The sequence below is a fragment of the Mustela lutreola genome, chromosome 3, assembly GCF_030435805.1.
Source record: "Mustela lutreola isolate mMusLut2 chromosome 3, mMusLut2.pri, whole genome shotgun sequence".
NCBI classification, from domain to species: Eukaryota; Metazoa; Chordata; class Mammalia; order Carnivora; family Mustelidae; genus Mustela; species Mustela lutreola.
In genome coordinates, this window is record NC_081292.1 from 156011647 (window position 1) to 156029970 (window position 18324).

Here is an 18324-nt window from a genome sequence, read left to right on the forward strand (position 1 = left end):
GCGAATTTAACTATTGCCCATTGTGTTAGTCATTTGGGGCAGCCAAATTTAATTTTTGTTTCAAAACTATTTTTCCAGTTTTATCAATTTTGATTACTTTAATAAGTAAGGTAATTCCTTATGTTAAAAAAAAAAAGAAATTAGAATTGTGTCCACCTTCAGGTTATAGCTTTTAAAGGAAAAAAAATCACATTCTTTTGCTATCCAGGCCATTGGATCACCCAGTAACTTGAATTAGGGTAAATAATCTAGGCCTTTCGTTAGTTTAATTTAGATTAAGTGGATTTTCCTGTTGGCTTACGGTTTGGGGGTCATGACTAGGGCTCCTGGGAGAGCCTGGCTTGTTTCTTTTCTGAAGTTGATAACTAAGAAGGTCTTAAGAATGGAGAGAGCTCTTCTTCCTAAGGAACCTCTCGTGCTATTGTTTTACACTCTGTGCAAAATGTGAACAGAGACAACCCATCTCCTGGTGTCTTTGTTAGCTGTCTAGAGAGGCCAACATCTGGCTAATGTAACCCTTCTTTTTTTTTTAAAGATTTGATTTATTTGACAGAGAGATCACAAGTAGGCAGAGAGGCAGGCAGAGAGAGAGAGAGAGAGAGAGAGGAGGAGGAGGAGGAGGAGGAGGAGGAGGAAGCAGGCTCCCTGCCTAGCAGAGAGCCCGATGCAGGACTCGATCCCAGGACCCTGAGATCATGACCCGAGCTGAAGGCAGAGGCTTAACCCACTGAGCCACCCAGGCGCCCCATAACTCTTTTTTAAATGTAACTTTTATTAAGTAAAATTCCATGAAAGTTAATTACCTGTTTTGTTTACACCAGAAACTTACTTAGGAAACTCTGCATTACTTCTCTTCTAGACTGTCTACCTTTTTCCCCAGCTGCTCCCCAAGCTTGGGATTAAACTATAATTCTGATATTCTATTAAATTGTACAAATTGTGTGTTTTTGTTCACCTGCTTTACTGTACTTCTCTGATCCACGACTCTCCTCTAGGAATTTCTCCATTTCTCCATTCAAAGAGAGGTTGCAAGGAATATAGGTGTGGATATCTCTAGCTTAATGTAAGGAAAGGAAAATACAGTTTTTTTTTGAAATTTATTTCTGCCGGTAACTAAACAGTGTTGTTGAGAAAATAATACATATCCTTTAAAAGGGGAGCTGAAGGTCAGTGATGTAAGTATTATTATTTTTAAAGAGTTTACTTATATATTTGAGAGAGAAAAAATATGAGCAGGGCAGGAGGAGCAGAGGGAGAAGCAGGCTTCCCGCTGAGCTGCATTCCGAACATGCAGCTCAGTCCTAGGACCCTAGGATCATGACCTGAGTCGAAGGCAGAAGCTTAACGATTGAGCCGCCCAGGTGCCCCTGTAGGTATTACCTTTAAATTTAGCTGGATCTCTGCCCTGTTTATTATTTTCTCTTTTCCAGTAAATTTGGTTTCCTGCCACTTCAGTCTATAGTACTATTTCCAATTTTGTTTATCTGCTTGAGCTGTGGAGAAAGCCACACATCTCTCTTGGCTTCAAGTAATAGCCTTTCTTGAACGTCGGCTTCAGCATCTCACCTGGAAAAATTGCAGGACTGCCATTAGAGCTCATGGAGCTGGTCCTGGGGATGGGCCCTCTCCCTTGAGATCCAAACATCACTGTTCACTTGACCAGACTGTAGGGTGCACTGAATCTGCCTCTAAAGAGAGAAAACATACAGTGATTTCAGAGTTCAGTCCCTAAGGCTGAATTCTGAGACCGAAAGGAGATTGCTAAGAGAGGTGTGACTGGGCAGGAAGTCACTGGAGAGGCGAGCGGAAACTTGGGAGGCAGAAACTCCAGGGGCAACGAGAGTCTATCAGCATTTATGCGAGCCAAGGAAAAAGGTATGAGGAAAATCATGCCCAAAACACATTTCATCTTTTGTTTTTTTAAGAAAACATACTTAAAATGTCTAATCAAAAAGAAAATATTTTCGTGGTAAAGAAAATATTCTATGTTTGTAGAGGGAGGATTAGCAGGGTTACTTTAAAAAAAAAAAAAAAAGAGAGAGAGAGAGAGAGAGAGAGAGAGAGGAAAAAAAAGCCCCCAAAGGTGTTTATGAAAGTAACCATTCTGCTACATTGATTTTTTTTTTTTTTTTAAACTTCAAATGTTAAAGAGGCTGTTTGTGAAGCCTCTTTGCTGATCATTTCCTAGGCTGAAAGAAAATCAGGGTTTACTTCATTGCTGTGGGCAGCTGAATCACTATAAAAATCTTTGGTCCTTTTGATGTTTGCTGTCTACAGAAGTTCTGAGAGACCTGAGAAGGAAGAAAGAGAATGTAAGGGGGATTTTCAAACAATATTAGAGAAGGCAAGTTTTATTAATCCTATTTACTTAAATCATTTGTTTGAGGGAGAGGACTGTGGTTTCTTTGTTCTCAATGCCATCCCATTGGGATTCCTAAAGAAGAGAAACCAGTTCCATCAAAATGACACAAATGTCTATCTCTGGAAATAAGGGATCAGTTGAAGTCAGAAGTTGAAAATAGAAAAACAAACAACAACAAAAAAAACAAACTGAAATGTTATAATTTGATAACCGAGTGGTGTATGTTACTAGTACGGCTTTTAAAAAATTTCAGTCTAACATGATGCTTCTTTCAGTTTTGATTATTCTGAAAACACTCTTCTTGAAATTAGGGTCATCAGAAATTATACATATCTTATAAGAATTCCTCAGAAAAAAATCCAGTAAAACAAAACACCCATGCTTGTCACCTTCTTACCTTTAAATTATTTCTTTTCTTTACAAACCAAAGTACAAAAATTTAAAGAAAGCTAATATTGTGAGGTAAACCCTCAACATGAGTTCCCTTCTTATATAACGGATAAAATTATTAGATAGATTCTTGAAGATTTTTTAAAATGCAATACATATTAGCTGTAACACTAAACTTTATCTACTGTGAACCATTTGTGAGTTCAAGAGTCACTGTGCCAATTACCTAATTAGTGTCGAATGACAGATGTCTCTTCTTAGTGAATTCCTATGATGGCAAGTGGCAAGCTTCTGGATGGATTAAAAAATATGTGTTTGTTTACTTGATAGGTGTTTCTAATTGCTCTGGTTTTATCATAAAAAGTATAGGATTATGATTTTTACATATTCATATATGTGACACTTAATAAAAATATGTTGAACAAATGAAATAATGAAGGCAATTAGGCAAATAAATGCTGCTGTACTGGGGTAGTCTGTTACATTCCAGATCATCATATATCATTGCTGAAAGCCAAGTCATTCCTGCCTCTGCTGCCCCTCCAAAACCACAGGACTAGCAAGTCTGTGTCATGGATGTTATAGTTTTTAGCATCCATGGTTCCAGATTGTCCAAAGGATCTAAACACCTGATTTGTTTTCCAGTGTTTCAACTTCTCTTACTCCTCTGTCACCTCCCCAAATGATTACATATCAGGTAATACCCATAATCAGGAATACCCACTGATTAGACAGGCTTAACAGAAGGGTGTATATTCAACTTATTCTTTATTTTTTATTCTGTCGACTCTGTTATTTACCTACAATTTAGAAAATTTTAATTGAATGTTTGCCATTACATTTAAAATTTTGTCATTTATTCTTTCATTTTTTTTGATGAATAATGAATATTGTCTTCTATTTTAGGCATTATGCTAGTTGTTAGAGACACAAACTCATTTAAGACACAGCCAATGTACTCAGGAAATGTAGTCTAATACAAACAACACATGGAAACAAATCACTGTAGTGCAAATGAATAAGTGTATATCTGTTTATGCCTATTACTTTGCTTACTTGAATATCTATGCTTGTTCAATGGAAAGACAAGTAATATTTCCCAAACTGGATTCTATTAGAAAAAGCTATTATCAGATAATTTGGGGAAATTAGCATACTAGTCTTCTTTTTGAAAATTCATAATGCATACCATCATATTCTAATAAATATTCTGAGAGATTCTACTATAAAGAAACCCATTTCACTTTGTTTATCTTTCTGAAGCTTACTTGAATAGCCAAACACATTATCCATGGCACACATCTTAACATCCTGTGGGATATTAACATTCCATGGGCCATCAATTTTGAAATGAGCTGATTATCAATTGGGACAGCTGGGTACATGCCCTCCTGTTATAGAGGATGAAAAGATAAGTATTCTCTTATACATAAGTGATATGTTGACTGGTCAGGACTCCTCAGAAGCAACTGAGAGAAACCTAACTCAAACTAGCTTAGGCAGACAGGAGAATAGATTGAGTCACACGAATGGGAATCCAAGAGTGGGTCTTGCCTCAGGGACTCAAATGGCACCTTTAGGTTCTTCTCACTCTCTTTCTACTTCTTTACTCTTACCTGTTCATGCATTGGTCTGGACTTTCTCATATGTCTGGGCTGGGGAGACTGGGGAGAAAGGAGACTATTCCTGAACAGCTCCAGGCTTATTTACATTATTTTTACTTAGTGACCTTGAAAAGAAAAGAAAATTTTTCTTCTTCAAAAGCCATATAAAACCCCAGGAAAGATTCTGATTGACTTGACTGAAGCTCACACTTTAGCTGATTGGCCAGTCACTGCAGTGTAGTATTATTAACCATATCTGGTCACCAGGAATGTTGAGGGGGGTGGTATTCTCTGATTAAAGGTTTTAACAGACCTAGAAGGAATGAGGAAAGGCAGTTTGAAAGGGATTGATGTTACTAGGTTGATGTTAGAGGATAAACCAGACAGATGTCTACCACAATGTGGCCTAATTATCAAAATCTAGATTTGGCCATAATAGGTAGTTAGCCCTAGTATCTAATTACTGCCAAAAATCAGGGATAAAAATTTAAGAAAGACAACTTTTCTAATTTTAAAGTCATTATTTTTAGAATACCTCTTGTAATTTATAAAACGGTTTATTGCTAATAATCCCAAATATTGTGACCTCAGACAGGTTTAATTATATAAAAGATTTTCTTGGCTCCAAGAAGTTGTATTGTTCAAAGTTATATATTCTATGATTTTTAAATACTTGAAATGATTATCCCTGCTATAAATATTTCAGGTTAAAATCACTGCAGACATAAGGTATTAAGCAATAGGAACTTATTTCTCTGCCTTTGGATTAGAGCAAACCTAAAATAACAGAGTAGGTAGAGGGGTACCTGTGTGACTCAGTCGGTTGGGCATCTGCCTTCAGCTCAGGTCATGATTCCAGGGTCCTGGAATCAAGCCCCACATCAGGCTTCCTGCTCAGTAGGGAGACTGCTTCTCCCTCTCCCCCTGCTTGTGCTCTCCCTCTGTCAAGTATAAAAATAAAATTATATATTAAAAAAAAAAAACAGACTAGGTGGAATCTTGGCCCTCTCAACTCTCAGGAGGATGTGGGGTGGCATTCCAGACTTCTCATAGACATGTGTCATTAGGTTTGTTCCTAAGATTCTTTTGTGTGTGAAAAAAACTATGCCAAACTCAGATGCCCATTAAAGCAGATGTTCTGTATTATTGATAGTTATATATGAATATGAAGTAGTTATACTTGAGAGATTTGTCTGAAACCACTTTTGTGATATTGCATAAAGAAAAAAATAAAAGATCCGAGTATTTGGGGGTTTGAAGGAGGTGGAGGCTACAGATACTGATGCCTGGATTATAGCAGGAGTCAGACTTGCCAGAAGATGTTTTTAAATTAAGAAGATTTTTCATGTTGGAAAAATCTTGGGTGGACAGATGAGGAGAAACCCGTGAAAGAAAAGGAGGGGAAAGCAGAGGGGTAAGATGTGCATTTCATGAGGGGTCCTTAGTAGCAGGCACTGTGGACAGGTTAAGTCAGAGGAGCTCTAAAAGAAGCTAGTTGACATTTGGGAGTCCCTGGTGATATTGGGGAGAATGGTTTCTAGGAAGTGGAGGAGGCAGACTGCATGGGTTTTGGGTTAAATGAGAAGTGAAGAACGGACAAACTATGGCTTTTTCTTTTAAAATGTTTTGCAGCGATGGGAAAATGAAAAAGAGGCTGGCAGTTGGAAAGGGATTCAGAGTTGGGAGACATATTTTCCCCCATTTGAAGAAGTTGGTCTATAGAGGGAAAAGATGCATGAAGCGGGGATCAAGAAAGAGACTGAAGAAATAGGAAAGGACGAAATTCATTTCGGAAGCAAGGTCCTAGAAACAACCAGGCGTATGGGATAAAAGCCCAGGTTTAAGAAGCAAAGGACTTGAATAAGAACTAGTCTTAACATAATCGGAAGTGGGCAAAGCATGTCAGGGAAAGGAGTGCTTATAGCCTTTCCAGTGAAGTAGGAAGGGAGGTTCTCCGCTAAGAGGGAGAATGTTAAGCAGCTGGTGAAAATACAACTTGGAGGAGGGAGTGTGAAGTGTTCAGGTAAAGTTCGACCTCATAAATACATAATAAATTCAGCAAAAGATTGGAGCTGGGAGTTGGCAGGACATATGTAGAAAAAAAAAAATCAAGTAGGGGTTACTAGTCATAATACCCTTACAAACATAGACCCAGGGATACACAGCTGGAAAGAGAATGAAGTACATAAAATCTGGCTGTGTCTCATAACCTGGGGGCAGGGGGTAAGATGTAGAACAGTAAATTTCATGAGGGAAGATCTAGCCCCGTGTCTGGCACACAGAACACAGTTTAAATAGATCATTGAAAAATGGAGAACCGGATGGGCTAGAGTAGCTGGTTGAGTAAGGATAGATGATGAGAGCATAAGAAAGGTAGGCAGTCAGCAGGCAACCCGCGCCTGGAGTTGTGCAGGCTTGATCAGTATATGTGGTGGCCCTGAGATCAGTCAGAACAGAATTCCTCCGTTTCTAGATTTCGGCAGGAGGGGCACCTGGGTGGCTCAATTGGTTAGGTGACTACCTTCAGCTCCAGTCATGATCTGGGGGTCCCAAGATGGAGACCCACATCAGGCTCCCTGCTCAGCGGAGAGCCTGCTTCTCCCTCTCCTACTGCGTGGCTCTCTGTCTGCTTGTGGGCTCACGTTCTCGCTCTCAGTCGAAATATAAATAAAAAAAGTCTTGGGGCACCTGGGTGGCTCAGTCGTTAAGCGTCTGCCTTCGGCTCAGGTCATGATCTCAGGATTCTGGGATCAATTTCCACATTGGGCTCCCTGCACGGTGGGAAGTCTGCTTCTTCCTCTCTCACTTCCCCTGCCTGTGTTTCTACTCTCACTGTGTCTGTCAAATAGATCAATAAAATCTTAAAAAAAAAAATCTTTTAAGATTTTGGTAAGAAACAGTTTTAAGTGATACCAAGCTCCAAGTCTGGTCAAAGGAATGAGCTGCTGAGACGGGGAGAAGTGCAGGCTGTTGAGGCTCAAAGAACTACAAGGGGGAGTTTTGAATAACCCTCAGTAAGTGTTGGGCAGTGACATGGGCAACTAGTAGTTGATAGGATTCCAAGAATCCTATCAGAAAGAGGGTGGTATAACCTCAATGTCAATGGATAAAGCTTTCCTAGAACTGGTGCTAGAAAGCCAGGAAAATGCCAGCCTTTTCCTTCTACAACTTTAAAGGGAAGCAATGGGAGTAGTGTCACCTGGGAAGCACTGGTTTTCAATTAAGAAAAACTATTAAAAGGAGCAACCAAGAGTGACGTAGGATGGAGTTATATGCTCCAGTGAAGGGAATATTTCATCACTTGCCTTGTTTAGACTTGCTAGTGTGTGATCAAAAAAATGACTTTTATTCTTGTTTTTAATTCTTTATAGAAGGTGCACCTCTTGAAATGCTATTAGAAAGGAGTGTGCTAGGCAAATTTTAAGGGTATGAAAGGATTACTGAAATCTAGAAGGGTTAGGAAAGGGTCAACAAGAGGAGGGTAAATAAGTTGTTGTAGAAATGTCTTTTGGGGGCACCTGGGTGGCTCAGTTGGTTAAGCGACTGCCTTTGGCTCAGGTCATGATCCTGGGGTTGTGGGATCAAGTCCCGAGTCAGCCTCCCCCTGCACTTCGGGGAGCCTGCTTCTCTCTCTCTGCCTGCCATTCCTCCTGCTTGTTCTCTCTCTGTCAAATGAATAAGTAAAATCTTAAAAAAAGAAAAAGAAAGAAAGAAAGGAAAAGAAAAAAAATTCTTTCTGCACTACTATGGGGAAAGAGCTAATATGATATTTGTGACATTCTTTCAGTAACCCTCTCCCTACATCTTATCGTGTATTCAACTCTGGATTCCTAGGCTTCAGTCCTTGTTTCACTGCTGTTTATAAGACCGTACTTCTAACTCAAGTGAAGTCAGTCAGCGAGGTTGAAATTGATCACAGCAACCAGGAAAACGTACTTCACTCTCTTTTGTGGGTTTTCACTCCTTTGTGAGAAATATCCACCCTTTTGGAGCTACAAGAGTTATTTCCAAAGGAAGTGGCTCATACCTCCCCTTTTTCCCCCCCTAGATTTTATTTATTTATATGAGAGAGAGAGAGAGAGAGAGAGAGAGAGCGCGAGCACGAGCAGGAAAAGGGAGAAGGACAGAGGGAGAAGCAAACTCTCCAGGGAGCTGGGGGCCCAGTGCGGGACTTGATCCTGGGATTCCAGGACCATGACTTGAGCCAAAGGCAGTCGCTCAACCAACTGAGACACCCAGGTGCCCCATCATACCTCCTTTTTGAGGCTCAAATGCTTTCAAGTGTTTTCTTCCTTCTTTGATTTTACTGAGTGTACGCTTTAAGTATCTCCAGTAGCCTGATGTTTTCAACTGTCATAGGATAACCAGCGCTTTGTCCATTGGGGAGAAAGGAATTGGCTCAGTAGCAGCTGATCTCTCAACTGCTCGTCACTGACACTGGCCCAAGGCTAAGAGGGCCACTGTGGTTAGGGAAATCTGTCATTTGTGTGTGTAGGGTCATGGAGGGGGAGGGGAAGTTGAAGGATTCTGCTCTTGAAAGTCAGTAGCACCAAAGCAGGAATTTCTAGTTTGGATTAGTCCTGAGGCATATAACTGTGCTATTTGGCACATGCAAACCGAAATCAGCCCTGTCTGGGTAGTAAGCTGTACTTGGTTTGGTCTTGATAACAATAGTCATGCAGAATCTCTATAATCTGAATATTTATACTCTAATTCTCAAAATGTAGTCCTCAGGCCACCAAAATCAGTGTCACCTGGAAATGTCTTATAAATGTAAAATTTCAGACCCCACATCATCACTACTGAATCAGAAACTCTGGAGGTGGTTCGGTGGTCTAGGCTTTAACAAGCCCTCCAAGTGATTCTGATAGCTCAAGTTAGGGAACCAATGGGCCAAGGGGTGTAGCTCTCAGGACTCACTCTACACTAGAATCATCTGGGGGAAACTTTTTATAAAATACTGATGCCTGAGCCCCACCAACATAACACCAGATTCTGATGTAATTAGTTTGGCTTAGGACTTGGCATCAGAACTTTTTATAAGTTTCAGTGGTTCTAATGACTGTCATAGTTGAAGACCATCACTCTATAGCAATATAAGAAGGGGCTAATTTAAGACTTTGTGATAAATAATTTATTAAGAACAATCTTATATATTTTATTAGAATGTTAATTTAGGCCTGCTTATTAAAAAAAAAAAAAAAACACAAATACTCTAAGACTTGAGAGGGCAGGGATCTTTTTGGCCGAGTTTTAATTTTTCCCTGTTGTATCCTAGATCTGGGGACAGGGTTTGGTACGTAGTAGGTGCTCAAATAACCATATGTTGACTAACTGAATCAATCAGTTAAAGAATAGAGTTCCAATGACAACTTGTCTTTACACCTCACAAAGGAACCAGTAAGTGCTCTGAGCTGGAAGAATAGTCTCTGTTTGGGGCTGGCGTAGGATCATCTCTTGGGTCTGTGAATCCTCTTTGTTCTTTCCCCATGCCTCTCTGTACCAGGATGTCACTTCCCCATATCATGATTCACATTCTATTGGCAGAAATTGGTCTCTGCTTATGCCCCTAGACAGAATGCCCAGGCTGGAATCTCATTGCCCATATCATTAGAAGCAACCAGGGGCATCCCATGAGCAACTAGTTATGTTATTTTCCTTCTCTTCTCTGGGCTGGCTTCTGCTTCTCTCTCAACCCTTCCCCGCCACCATCTACCTCTTGACAGATGATGCCACCTGGCCTGCCTGTGTTTCGATCCATGGATTCTTCCCTGTTAGGGTACCCTATGGCTAAGAGAAGAGTTTGTCTCCACTTGGTGGGCAGAATGACTTTCTGAGTGGGTCTGAGCCAAAAATGGCTTTCCCAACAGGCAGGAAGAGGTTCAGCATGTTGTTGCTCCAGGGCCTCTGCGAGCAGCACCCCAGCAGGTGTCTGTGTAAAGGGTTCTTGTTCAATAGTGAGTGAGCCACGTGACCTCAACACTAAGTAGCAAGTTTGCACATAAACTGCCTTCAATTCAGTAGGGCAAATTACTTCCCTGAAAAAATTTCAGGAGATATTCAATACTGGTTCCAGTACCCTGATTAAGATGTGCCTTAAGGTCTTATTTACAGCCCAAACTTTTATCTTTTTTTATTGTAGATCCTGCCACTATAGGCTACCAATCCCCTTGGTCGCTATAGGTTTGTTTAGACTGAAGTCACCTGGGCTCCAGACAGGAGGGAGGTCAAGGTTTAGTACGTAATATTTTGCCCAGTTTTCACTGAAGTTTTACTGAAGTAAAGGGATGCTGCTACTAAGGTTCAAGGTGTTTCCAAACCATTTGCATTTGTCCATTCAACTGTTCAAGAGCAGTACACACATACAGAGTCTCCTAACTACCTCGGTCTCCCTTTCTACATGAAAGCTTCCTGTCCCTTCAACTACTCAGGCCTGGAGGCTTAAAGAAAATCCTTCCCAGATTATGGTTAATGCTGGGCCTGATTCTGTAGCAGCTGTTGCTTTTGAACAATAGGATGCCTCTCCTCCTTGACAAGAAGCTGAAAATGCCCATTTTGCTACACTTCCAACCTCTGCAGACGCAGAGAGCATAAAACGGACGGAGGGATGGACTCAAGACTCCTGTTCGGGAATTCTGTGCACAACTTAAAGACTATTGAGTTTAGCCACTTCCTGACATTGACTTTCATAGCAACAGTTTAATTTGGAGAAAATCTTCCACCTCAAATAGCTAAAGGTATTTATGTGGAAAATTTTCCAAATGATTGACTTTACTGTGTTGCTATTTTCTTTCCCCATGAATATGTGAGTATTTGGCGTCCTCCCTCGAGTTTTTCTGCATCACTTCTCTTTAGGCAAAGAAAAGTTTCTATCCAGACCGGGAGAAGAAAGTGGCACCAAGAGTTTCCCCCTTTAAAGGAAATTATTATTTGAGTTTAAACCATAGCATCTGTATAAATGAAGAATTTCGGTGTGTTGCCTGTTTGCTTAAGTTTTCCATGGCAAATCCTCAAGGTGTCCAGAGTAATCTTGATCATCACTTCGGAGGCAACACAGGTGATGGGCTGCGAGCTCCCAGCAGCAACCCCCCCCATGGCAGCACCAGTCTTGCTGAAGGGTTTGTCTCTAGACCCTCACCCACCTCCACCTCATGGGCTCTGCTAATTCTTCAGCCACCTCTCTTCTGAACTCTCTTTCCAAGATCACCAATAACTCCCTCCTATTTCATCCAGCGACCACTTGGTGTTACATCAGAACTTGCTGTATCATTTGACAGCGTTAATGTTATTTTCCTTCACTGCTTTGGCACCATTTCTCCCATTCTCCTAGACAGTTTCCTCCTCTGTCCCTTTCTTAAATGTTTCCTTGGCAATCACTCCTAGACCTACTTTTCTTATTGCCTCACACTCTCTTCCTGATTGATACCATCTGCATCATTGCTTGGATTCCATGCTGTTGATTAAGATCCCCCATCTCCATCTTCAGCCCAGATCTGTGAAGGCTGGTCCTTGTTCCAACTGAACCTATTTTCCTTCTTTTCCCTGTTTTTCTAAGTTCCCAGATGTACTGAGGGTCACCGTTGCTCATTGTGCAAGAAAGAAAGGTTAACTCCTTTCTCTCTCTATCTCTTCTGCTATCCCATGAACTAAACATTCCAATTTATTCTATTTCCTACATAAATTTTAAGTCTGTGTCTTCTTCAGTATCTCCTCAATATCTACCTCCTTCCATTCCCTAGGATAGGAAAACATCAGCTTGCCTGTGGATACCTCTCTCTAGTCTTGGCTCTTTACAATCCATGTCCATATTACAGGAGAGGTTTTTTTGATCATCCTATTTCCCTAATCAAGGCCCTCATGCTTGCAAAGCCTGCATCTGGCCTCTTCTGCACTCCAGTCTCGGCTCTTGGCACGCCGCACTTTGCATCGTTCGCTTTTGGTCATCCTTTGGGGCCTTCATATATTGTTTTTCCCTGCCTAGAACATTCTGGTCTCTCCCCCTCTGCTCCTTTTTCAGGTCTGAAATTCGGAGAACTTCCTCTTGGGTCTCCCTTGAATACCCCCACTCTGCCAAGGTGCCTCTCCCAAGGCCTATGACACATGGCCTCTCCAGAACTATCCCCCCTCCCCGCCCCTTATCAAAATGGTCTGGGTCTTTGTATCCTCACTAGGTTGTCAGTTCTGTGAGGACAGAGCATGCCTCCCATGTTGAAATTGTATCTCCAGCACCTGGCACAGTGGCTGAGGCAGAACAGGTGCTCAGTAAACGTTTGTGGAATAAGCGAGTGAGCCTCAGAGTAACCCGTGAGCCAGGCCTCTTCAGACATAAGTCCAAATGCCTGATTCTCATTTGCAACTTCTTCCTTACTAGTCAAGCTCCCTTCACTGGAACAACTATTACTTTTTCACAGCAGACAAAACTCTGATGCAGACAAAGCAACCTATATATCCCAGAGGAAGAGAAACTTTTCAAAGGTTCTGAGGATTAGCATATGGTAATTATCAAATCCCAGGGTATCTTTTAATTGAACCTTCACAGTAGTTCCCTTAACTTGTACTCAGTACATAAATTGAGTAGAACCTCATTAGGGAGGTTGTATCACGCCTTTAGTGAAAATGGGGAGAATGAGCAAGAGCTTCCCGTGATGTGGAGGCCTTGGAGAAAGGGAGCAGTGTGGTTTGTGCTCCTTTAATCTGTGTATCTGACCACCGACTCCTGATATGGGGGATGAGGAGGACAGCCATGGCCGTCAGAGGAGTTTAGGATCTGCCTTCTAAATCCCACTGTGGGTTTTGTACTCTGCAAGTGTCTACTGCATGCTTCCCTCCTCTCCTCTCCTGTGCTGCGACTGCTTTAATGTCAGCCTCAGGAGCAGCCTGATTTTAAAGATTTTTTCCTCCCCAGGAGCAAATCTTCCTGAAGGAACCAAGGGACTTCCAGGCTCAGCCTGCCAGTACTTCCCTGGGCTTCTCTTTCATTCGCTCACCCAGCTCAAATGATGCAGTTTCAGATGCCTTACTCTGTTCTAGCCACCTTGATCTCTTCCTTTCAAAGGACTGTGACCAGTAAGGCAAGCACAGTGCCCAGGGGGCAAAACTTAAAGGTCACCTACTCTCAGGGACGCCTGGGTGGCTCGGTGGGTTGGGCCTCGGCCTTCGGCTCAGGTCATGATCTCAGGATGCTGGGATCAAGCCCTGCATCGTGCTCTCTGCTCAGAGCTCTCTGCTCAGAGTAAAGTAAATAAAATCTTAAAAAAAAAAAGTTACCTACTCTCAGATGCCAACCCAATGTTTTTTTTTTTTTTTTTTTTTAAGATTTTATTTATTTATTTGACAGAGATCACAAGTAGGCAGAGAAGCAGGCAGAGACAGAGAGAGGGGGAAGCAGGCTCCCTGCTGAGCAGAGAGCCCGATGTGGGACTTGATCCCAGAACCCTGGGATCATCACCTGAGCCAAAGGCAGAGGCTTTAACCTACTGAGCCACCCAGGTGCCCCTCCAACCCAATGTTTGCGTGGGCCTGAGTGTGAGCGCCCTTCCTGACTCACCCTTGTCCTGGCACCGTCTGCCAGGAAGGCCAGCCTGCCCTCCACTACCATGTCTCTCCAAATGCTAATCCTTGAGACCCAGCTCAGATGCTGCCTCCTCCCTGAAGCTCTTACTGAAGCCTCCCAGTCCTTCCCACAACCTTGCAAATCCCAGTGGACCTTTTTTATACCTCTCTGAAGGCACTACATACCTTGACTACTTCTTAGGCCTTTTTGTCTCTATATTAAACTACAAGTGTCTAAGAGCTGTCTTTTTCTCAATGTGCTTATAATATCTAGCACAGGGGAAGCACGCAGCAGGTATTCGTGTCAGTGAGGGGAGAGGAACAATCAAAGGGAGAAGAGAGAAGAGCACACTGGCTAATAGCAGGGGGGTGGGAGGGTCAGGGTCAGCGGGAGGTCTAGGGCCAGTCTGCCTGGGTTGGATCTCTGGATCTGCCACTTGCTGGGTGTGAGAACATGGGCAAGTTACATCACCAGTCTACACCTCCATTTCTTTGTCTTTAAAAACGGGATCAACACTGGTACCCCAACATCAGGTTGTGGTGAAGTCTGAACTAAAACATAGAAAGCACTTAGCAACAGAGTTGATGCGTAGTGAACAGCTACCTCAGTAAACCTCAGGATCCAGAATTAAATAGGTCTAGTGAGGGTTCATCTGTGGAAAATGCAGGTATACACGCTAAAGGCAAAGCACATTTGTGACCGATGTCTTAAAGTTAAATCTAAACTATCAATAATGGAAGACAGAGGCAATGACCTCATACTCACTTGAGAACCCAAGTGTCTACTTTTTTAGAAAAGACAAATCTCATTCCTAAAATTCAATAGAAGAGTGGCTTGGGCAAGAAGATGGGAAGGAGGCTGTCTAAAAAAGGCAGCAAAAGAGGGTCAAATGAGCTTGGAGCTATTGAAATGTTCTCTGGGTTAGTATCTGCTGATTTTAAGGAGAATAGAAACAATGCTAAGGGAAAAATTATGTTTTTGCTGCCATCTACAGTCAAAATGCAATTTTTAGACTTAACACACACACACACACACACACACACACACACACACACACATCCAAAAAGGGCATTCTTGACCGAATGAGTGACGATATAGACAAGTCTGGTTTAAGTTCCAGTAATTTGGCATATTATTACATCATTTTATTTACTATTCTTTCTAAAAGTATGATGTTTAACTAGGAACATAGCCTTTTTAACATCTCAAACTGTGCTAGAACTGTTCTTCAGAAAACAGCTGGAATAATCACTCAGGAGTGAGACTGTCGTCTGCTGGGTCAGATTAACTGCAGCTGTGGCAAGCGACGGACAGTTTGAGAGTCAATACAAAGATTTCAGCGATGAAAGAGATGGATTGGCTTTTACCCTACGTTTTCCTAGCCTCTGATCTGCAGTTCTCTGGTTCTTAGAATTGCTGTAGCCTGCATTTTATACCAGTATATTTGATTGTGTGGCTGTGAGAAATCAACCAGAAGCAAGTAAAGAACAAATTTTGGCCATGATGTCACCTCAGACATGCCTCCTGCCCCTATACTCCTATCCATATAATTTCTACAATTATCATAATATTTTCCTAATGTCCTTCTGCCTTATTTTTAAAGGGTTAAATATAGACAAGAATTACTGGAAAAGCGTTTGATGGAGAAAAAAGAAGTGGCCCTTCGAGACGCTCATGAACAAGAGGAGAGAGAGAGACGTCTAGAAGCCCTTAGGAAACAGGTGTTTTTAATTTGGAAATTTTCATGGGTGGTTTCTGAGTGTCCTTCATAACATTATTAGTAGGCTTAGATCACAAACTCTGTGATATAAAATGTAACTTTTCTAAATTGGGACACTGGTCTTCACTCCTGGGAGCAATTAGGTTTATGTTGAACGATTTCCAGTTTCTTAGTGTATTAAAATAACTTTATCAGCATCTTTCAAAAAGCTCTCCCAAGATTTAAATGCATCCATATTACCTCTAGTTTAATAGCTGAAGAGTATCCATTTACAGAAGTGAAACTCTGCATCTACCAGAAGGATTTTATGCTCTCAAAAAACCTGGGGGAGCTAGAGCAAGGTAATCCTCTTTGGGGTAGGAACCTCTGTTTAGAAATACCCTATAGTTAGCAAACATGCGAAAAACCACTTTTTAAAACTGCTCTGAGCTAATTAAAGCCTCCCATTGCTTTGCCTAGTGAAAATAGGCAAAAGTTTTTAAAGTAGAGAGGAGATGGCAAAAGATGGAATTTAAGAATTTGAGAAATGTGATAAAATAGTTTTACTTGGTAATTTTTCAGAGGTTTTGATTTGAAAATAATTAGCTCAAATCATAAGCTCCAAAGTCCATTGACACCATTTCCTGGCTGAGAGGAAATGATTCTCTCATTTGCCTTCCATGTCGGTGGAGGAAACATGGAATCTTGAATAAGAACTTGGCCTCCAGTGTCCTTCAAACCTGGTACAACCTGGCTCGGTTCTTATTGGCAGAGGAAACTTGGATTTTTTACCTAACTTCCCTAAGCTTCCTTTCCTCCTCTGAAAGATGGGACTAATGATAGTACCTGCCCCATAGGTTTGCAGTACTATGTGTTCATATTTTCTTTTAAAGATTTTATTTATTTATTTGTCACACAGAGAGAGATCGCAAGCAGGCAGAGAGGCAGGCAGAGAGAGAGGGGGAAGCAGGCTCCCTGCTGAGCAGAGAGCCCAATGCAGGACTCGATCCCAGGACCCTGAGATCATGACCTGAGCTGAAGGCAGAGGCTTAACCCACTGAGGCACCCAGGTGCCCAATGTGTGTTCATATTTTAAAATTAATACTAAGTATAAAGCCCTCTTCTAAATGTTCTTAGGTTTTATTTCAATCTCTATAGCAACCCCATGATGTATGTATTATTTCTATTTTATTGCTATAAAATAGAATATTCTATTCTATAAAATAGAATAAAACAGGAATAGCAATATTCCTGTTTTATAGAAGAGGAAACTGAGGAGGCATAGGTTCCCCAAAGTCACCCAGCTAGTAACTGTCAGACTGGATTCAAACTGAGGAGGTCTAGTTAAATGGCATAGTTTAGGGGAAGTGTTAATGCATACAACTATTATATCGTCTTCCTTGATAAAATAGTTGACAGAAATAAATTCAAAGCATAGGAACCTAAGACCTGTCATCCTAGATTCAACAAACGTTAAATTACTCTATCATTAGCAAATAATTACATTCCTGGGGACAAAACTTTAATGTCACTATTTCTAAACACATTCTTGTTCACAATATAACTTGGATAACTACAGAGTCCATATAATTAGAATTCTTCCCATCTGTGAACTCTTTGAAAGAGGAAATATCCGTGCCCATTACCTGTAATCAGCGTTTAGAACTATAGTATAAGACATTTTGGCTAGGAAACCTATAATAATTAAAGTACGTTCAACTCAGTTATGTCATTATGGTTTCTAAATGGCATTAAAAATGCCATTTTCTTAATGCTAATTCTTGACTTTAGGAATTAACAGAGAGGTGTTACTAATGGTGCATATAATTTACAAAATTAGTGGCTTCTTTTCATTAGGATACAGGTTTGAATGATTTCAATTATCATAAAGGACAAGGGCATTTATGTTAAAATGACTGTACAATTTTTCAGTAGAAGGGAAAACAAGGGTTTACAACAATCCTTGGAACTCTAGTTACTTACACAATGGCATTCACACATCTTGCCCAATGATGCCAACACAACTCAACTTAACCCATTAACAATATATTCTAAATTGAGCTTGATCAGATTAAACTTCCTAGAAAGCTTCATGGGGTTGTTACCATGGCCATATGTTGCTAGTGGTTAAAAGTCAATGTTTTTTACTCTTGGTTACTTCTAGGGTAGTTCAATATGTAGGTTTTCTAGGCTTGATTTCCTCTTAGTACCAGAAATATAAATTTTTATCTAAATTTAATCATAACTGTAATTATTCAGTCAGTAGCAAACAATATATATCATGGCCTTTTAATATATTTTGTTTTTAAACCATTAACTCCTTCATGGATTTCTAGGACTGGCCTGGTTTAATATTCTGTCTGCCCTTCCTTCTTAGGTTTTATCTTCCTTAAAGTTAGGAAATTTTATTAGACATTAAACATTAATAGTGTTCCTCAGAAGTAGTTAGCTTGTATCTTAATCCAAGTAGTTGTGCTTTTTCTTCTTTTAGGTTGCTATTGTCGCTCAGTTTGATCCCGTTAGAATGATGTCAGATACAATGGCATCGAAAGCAAGGATGGGTATTGGAATTGAAGAAGAATTTATTCTTCAAAAGCCACTCTTTACATTGAATACATACAATGAATACCAGGTAATTATGGGAATTAGCATGATTGATGCAAAAGCCATGACGATAAGATTTATGGAAGTGTGTGTTTTGGGTTTCAGATTATTT

General features: G+C 40.8%; 1 protein-coding gene across 4 annotated transcripts in view; it reads left to right on the top strand.

Annotated features, from left to right (window-relative positions):
• Nucleotides 1–18324, top strand: part of CCDC148 (coiled-coil domain containing 148) — a 208370-nt gene that overhangs the window by 156240 nt on the left and 33806 nt on the right. For all 4 annotated transcript variants that reach the window (XR_009351940.1, XM_059167279.1, XM_059167278.1 and 1 more), the window contains exons 11-12: nt 15513–15630; nt 18100–18240. Coding sequence is in view for 3 of the 4 variants with exons in the window: in XM_059167279.1 (XP_059023262.1) it covers nt 15513–15630; nt 18100–18240 (259 nt within the window). In the remaining variant the exon portion in view is untranslated. The remainder of the gene's footprint in view (nt 1–15512; nt 15631–18099; nt 18241–18324) is intronic.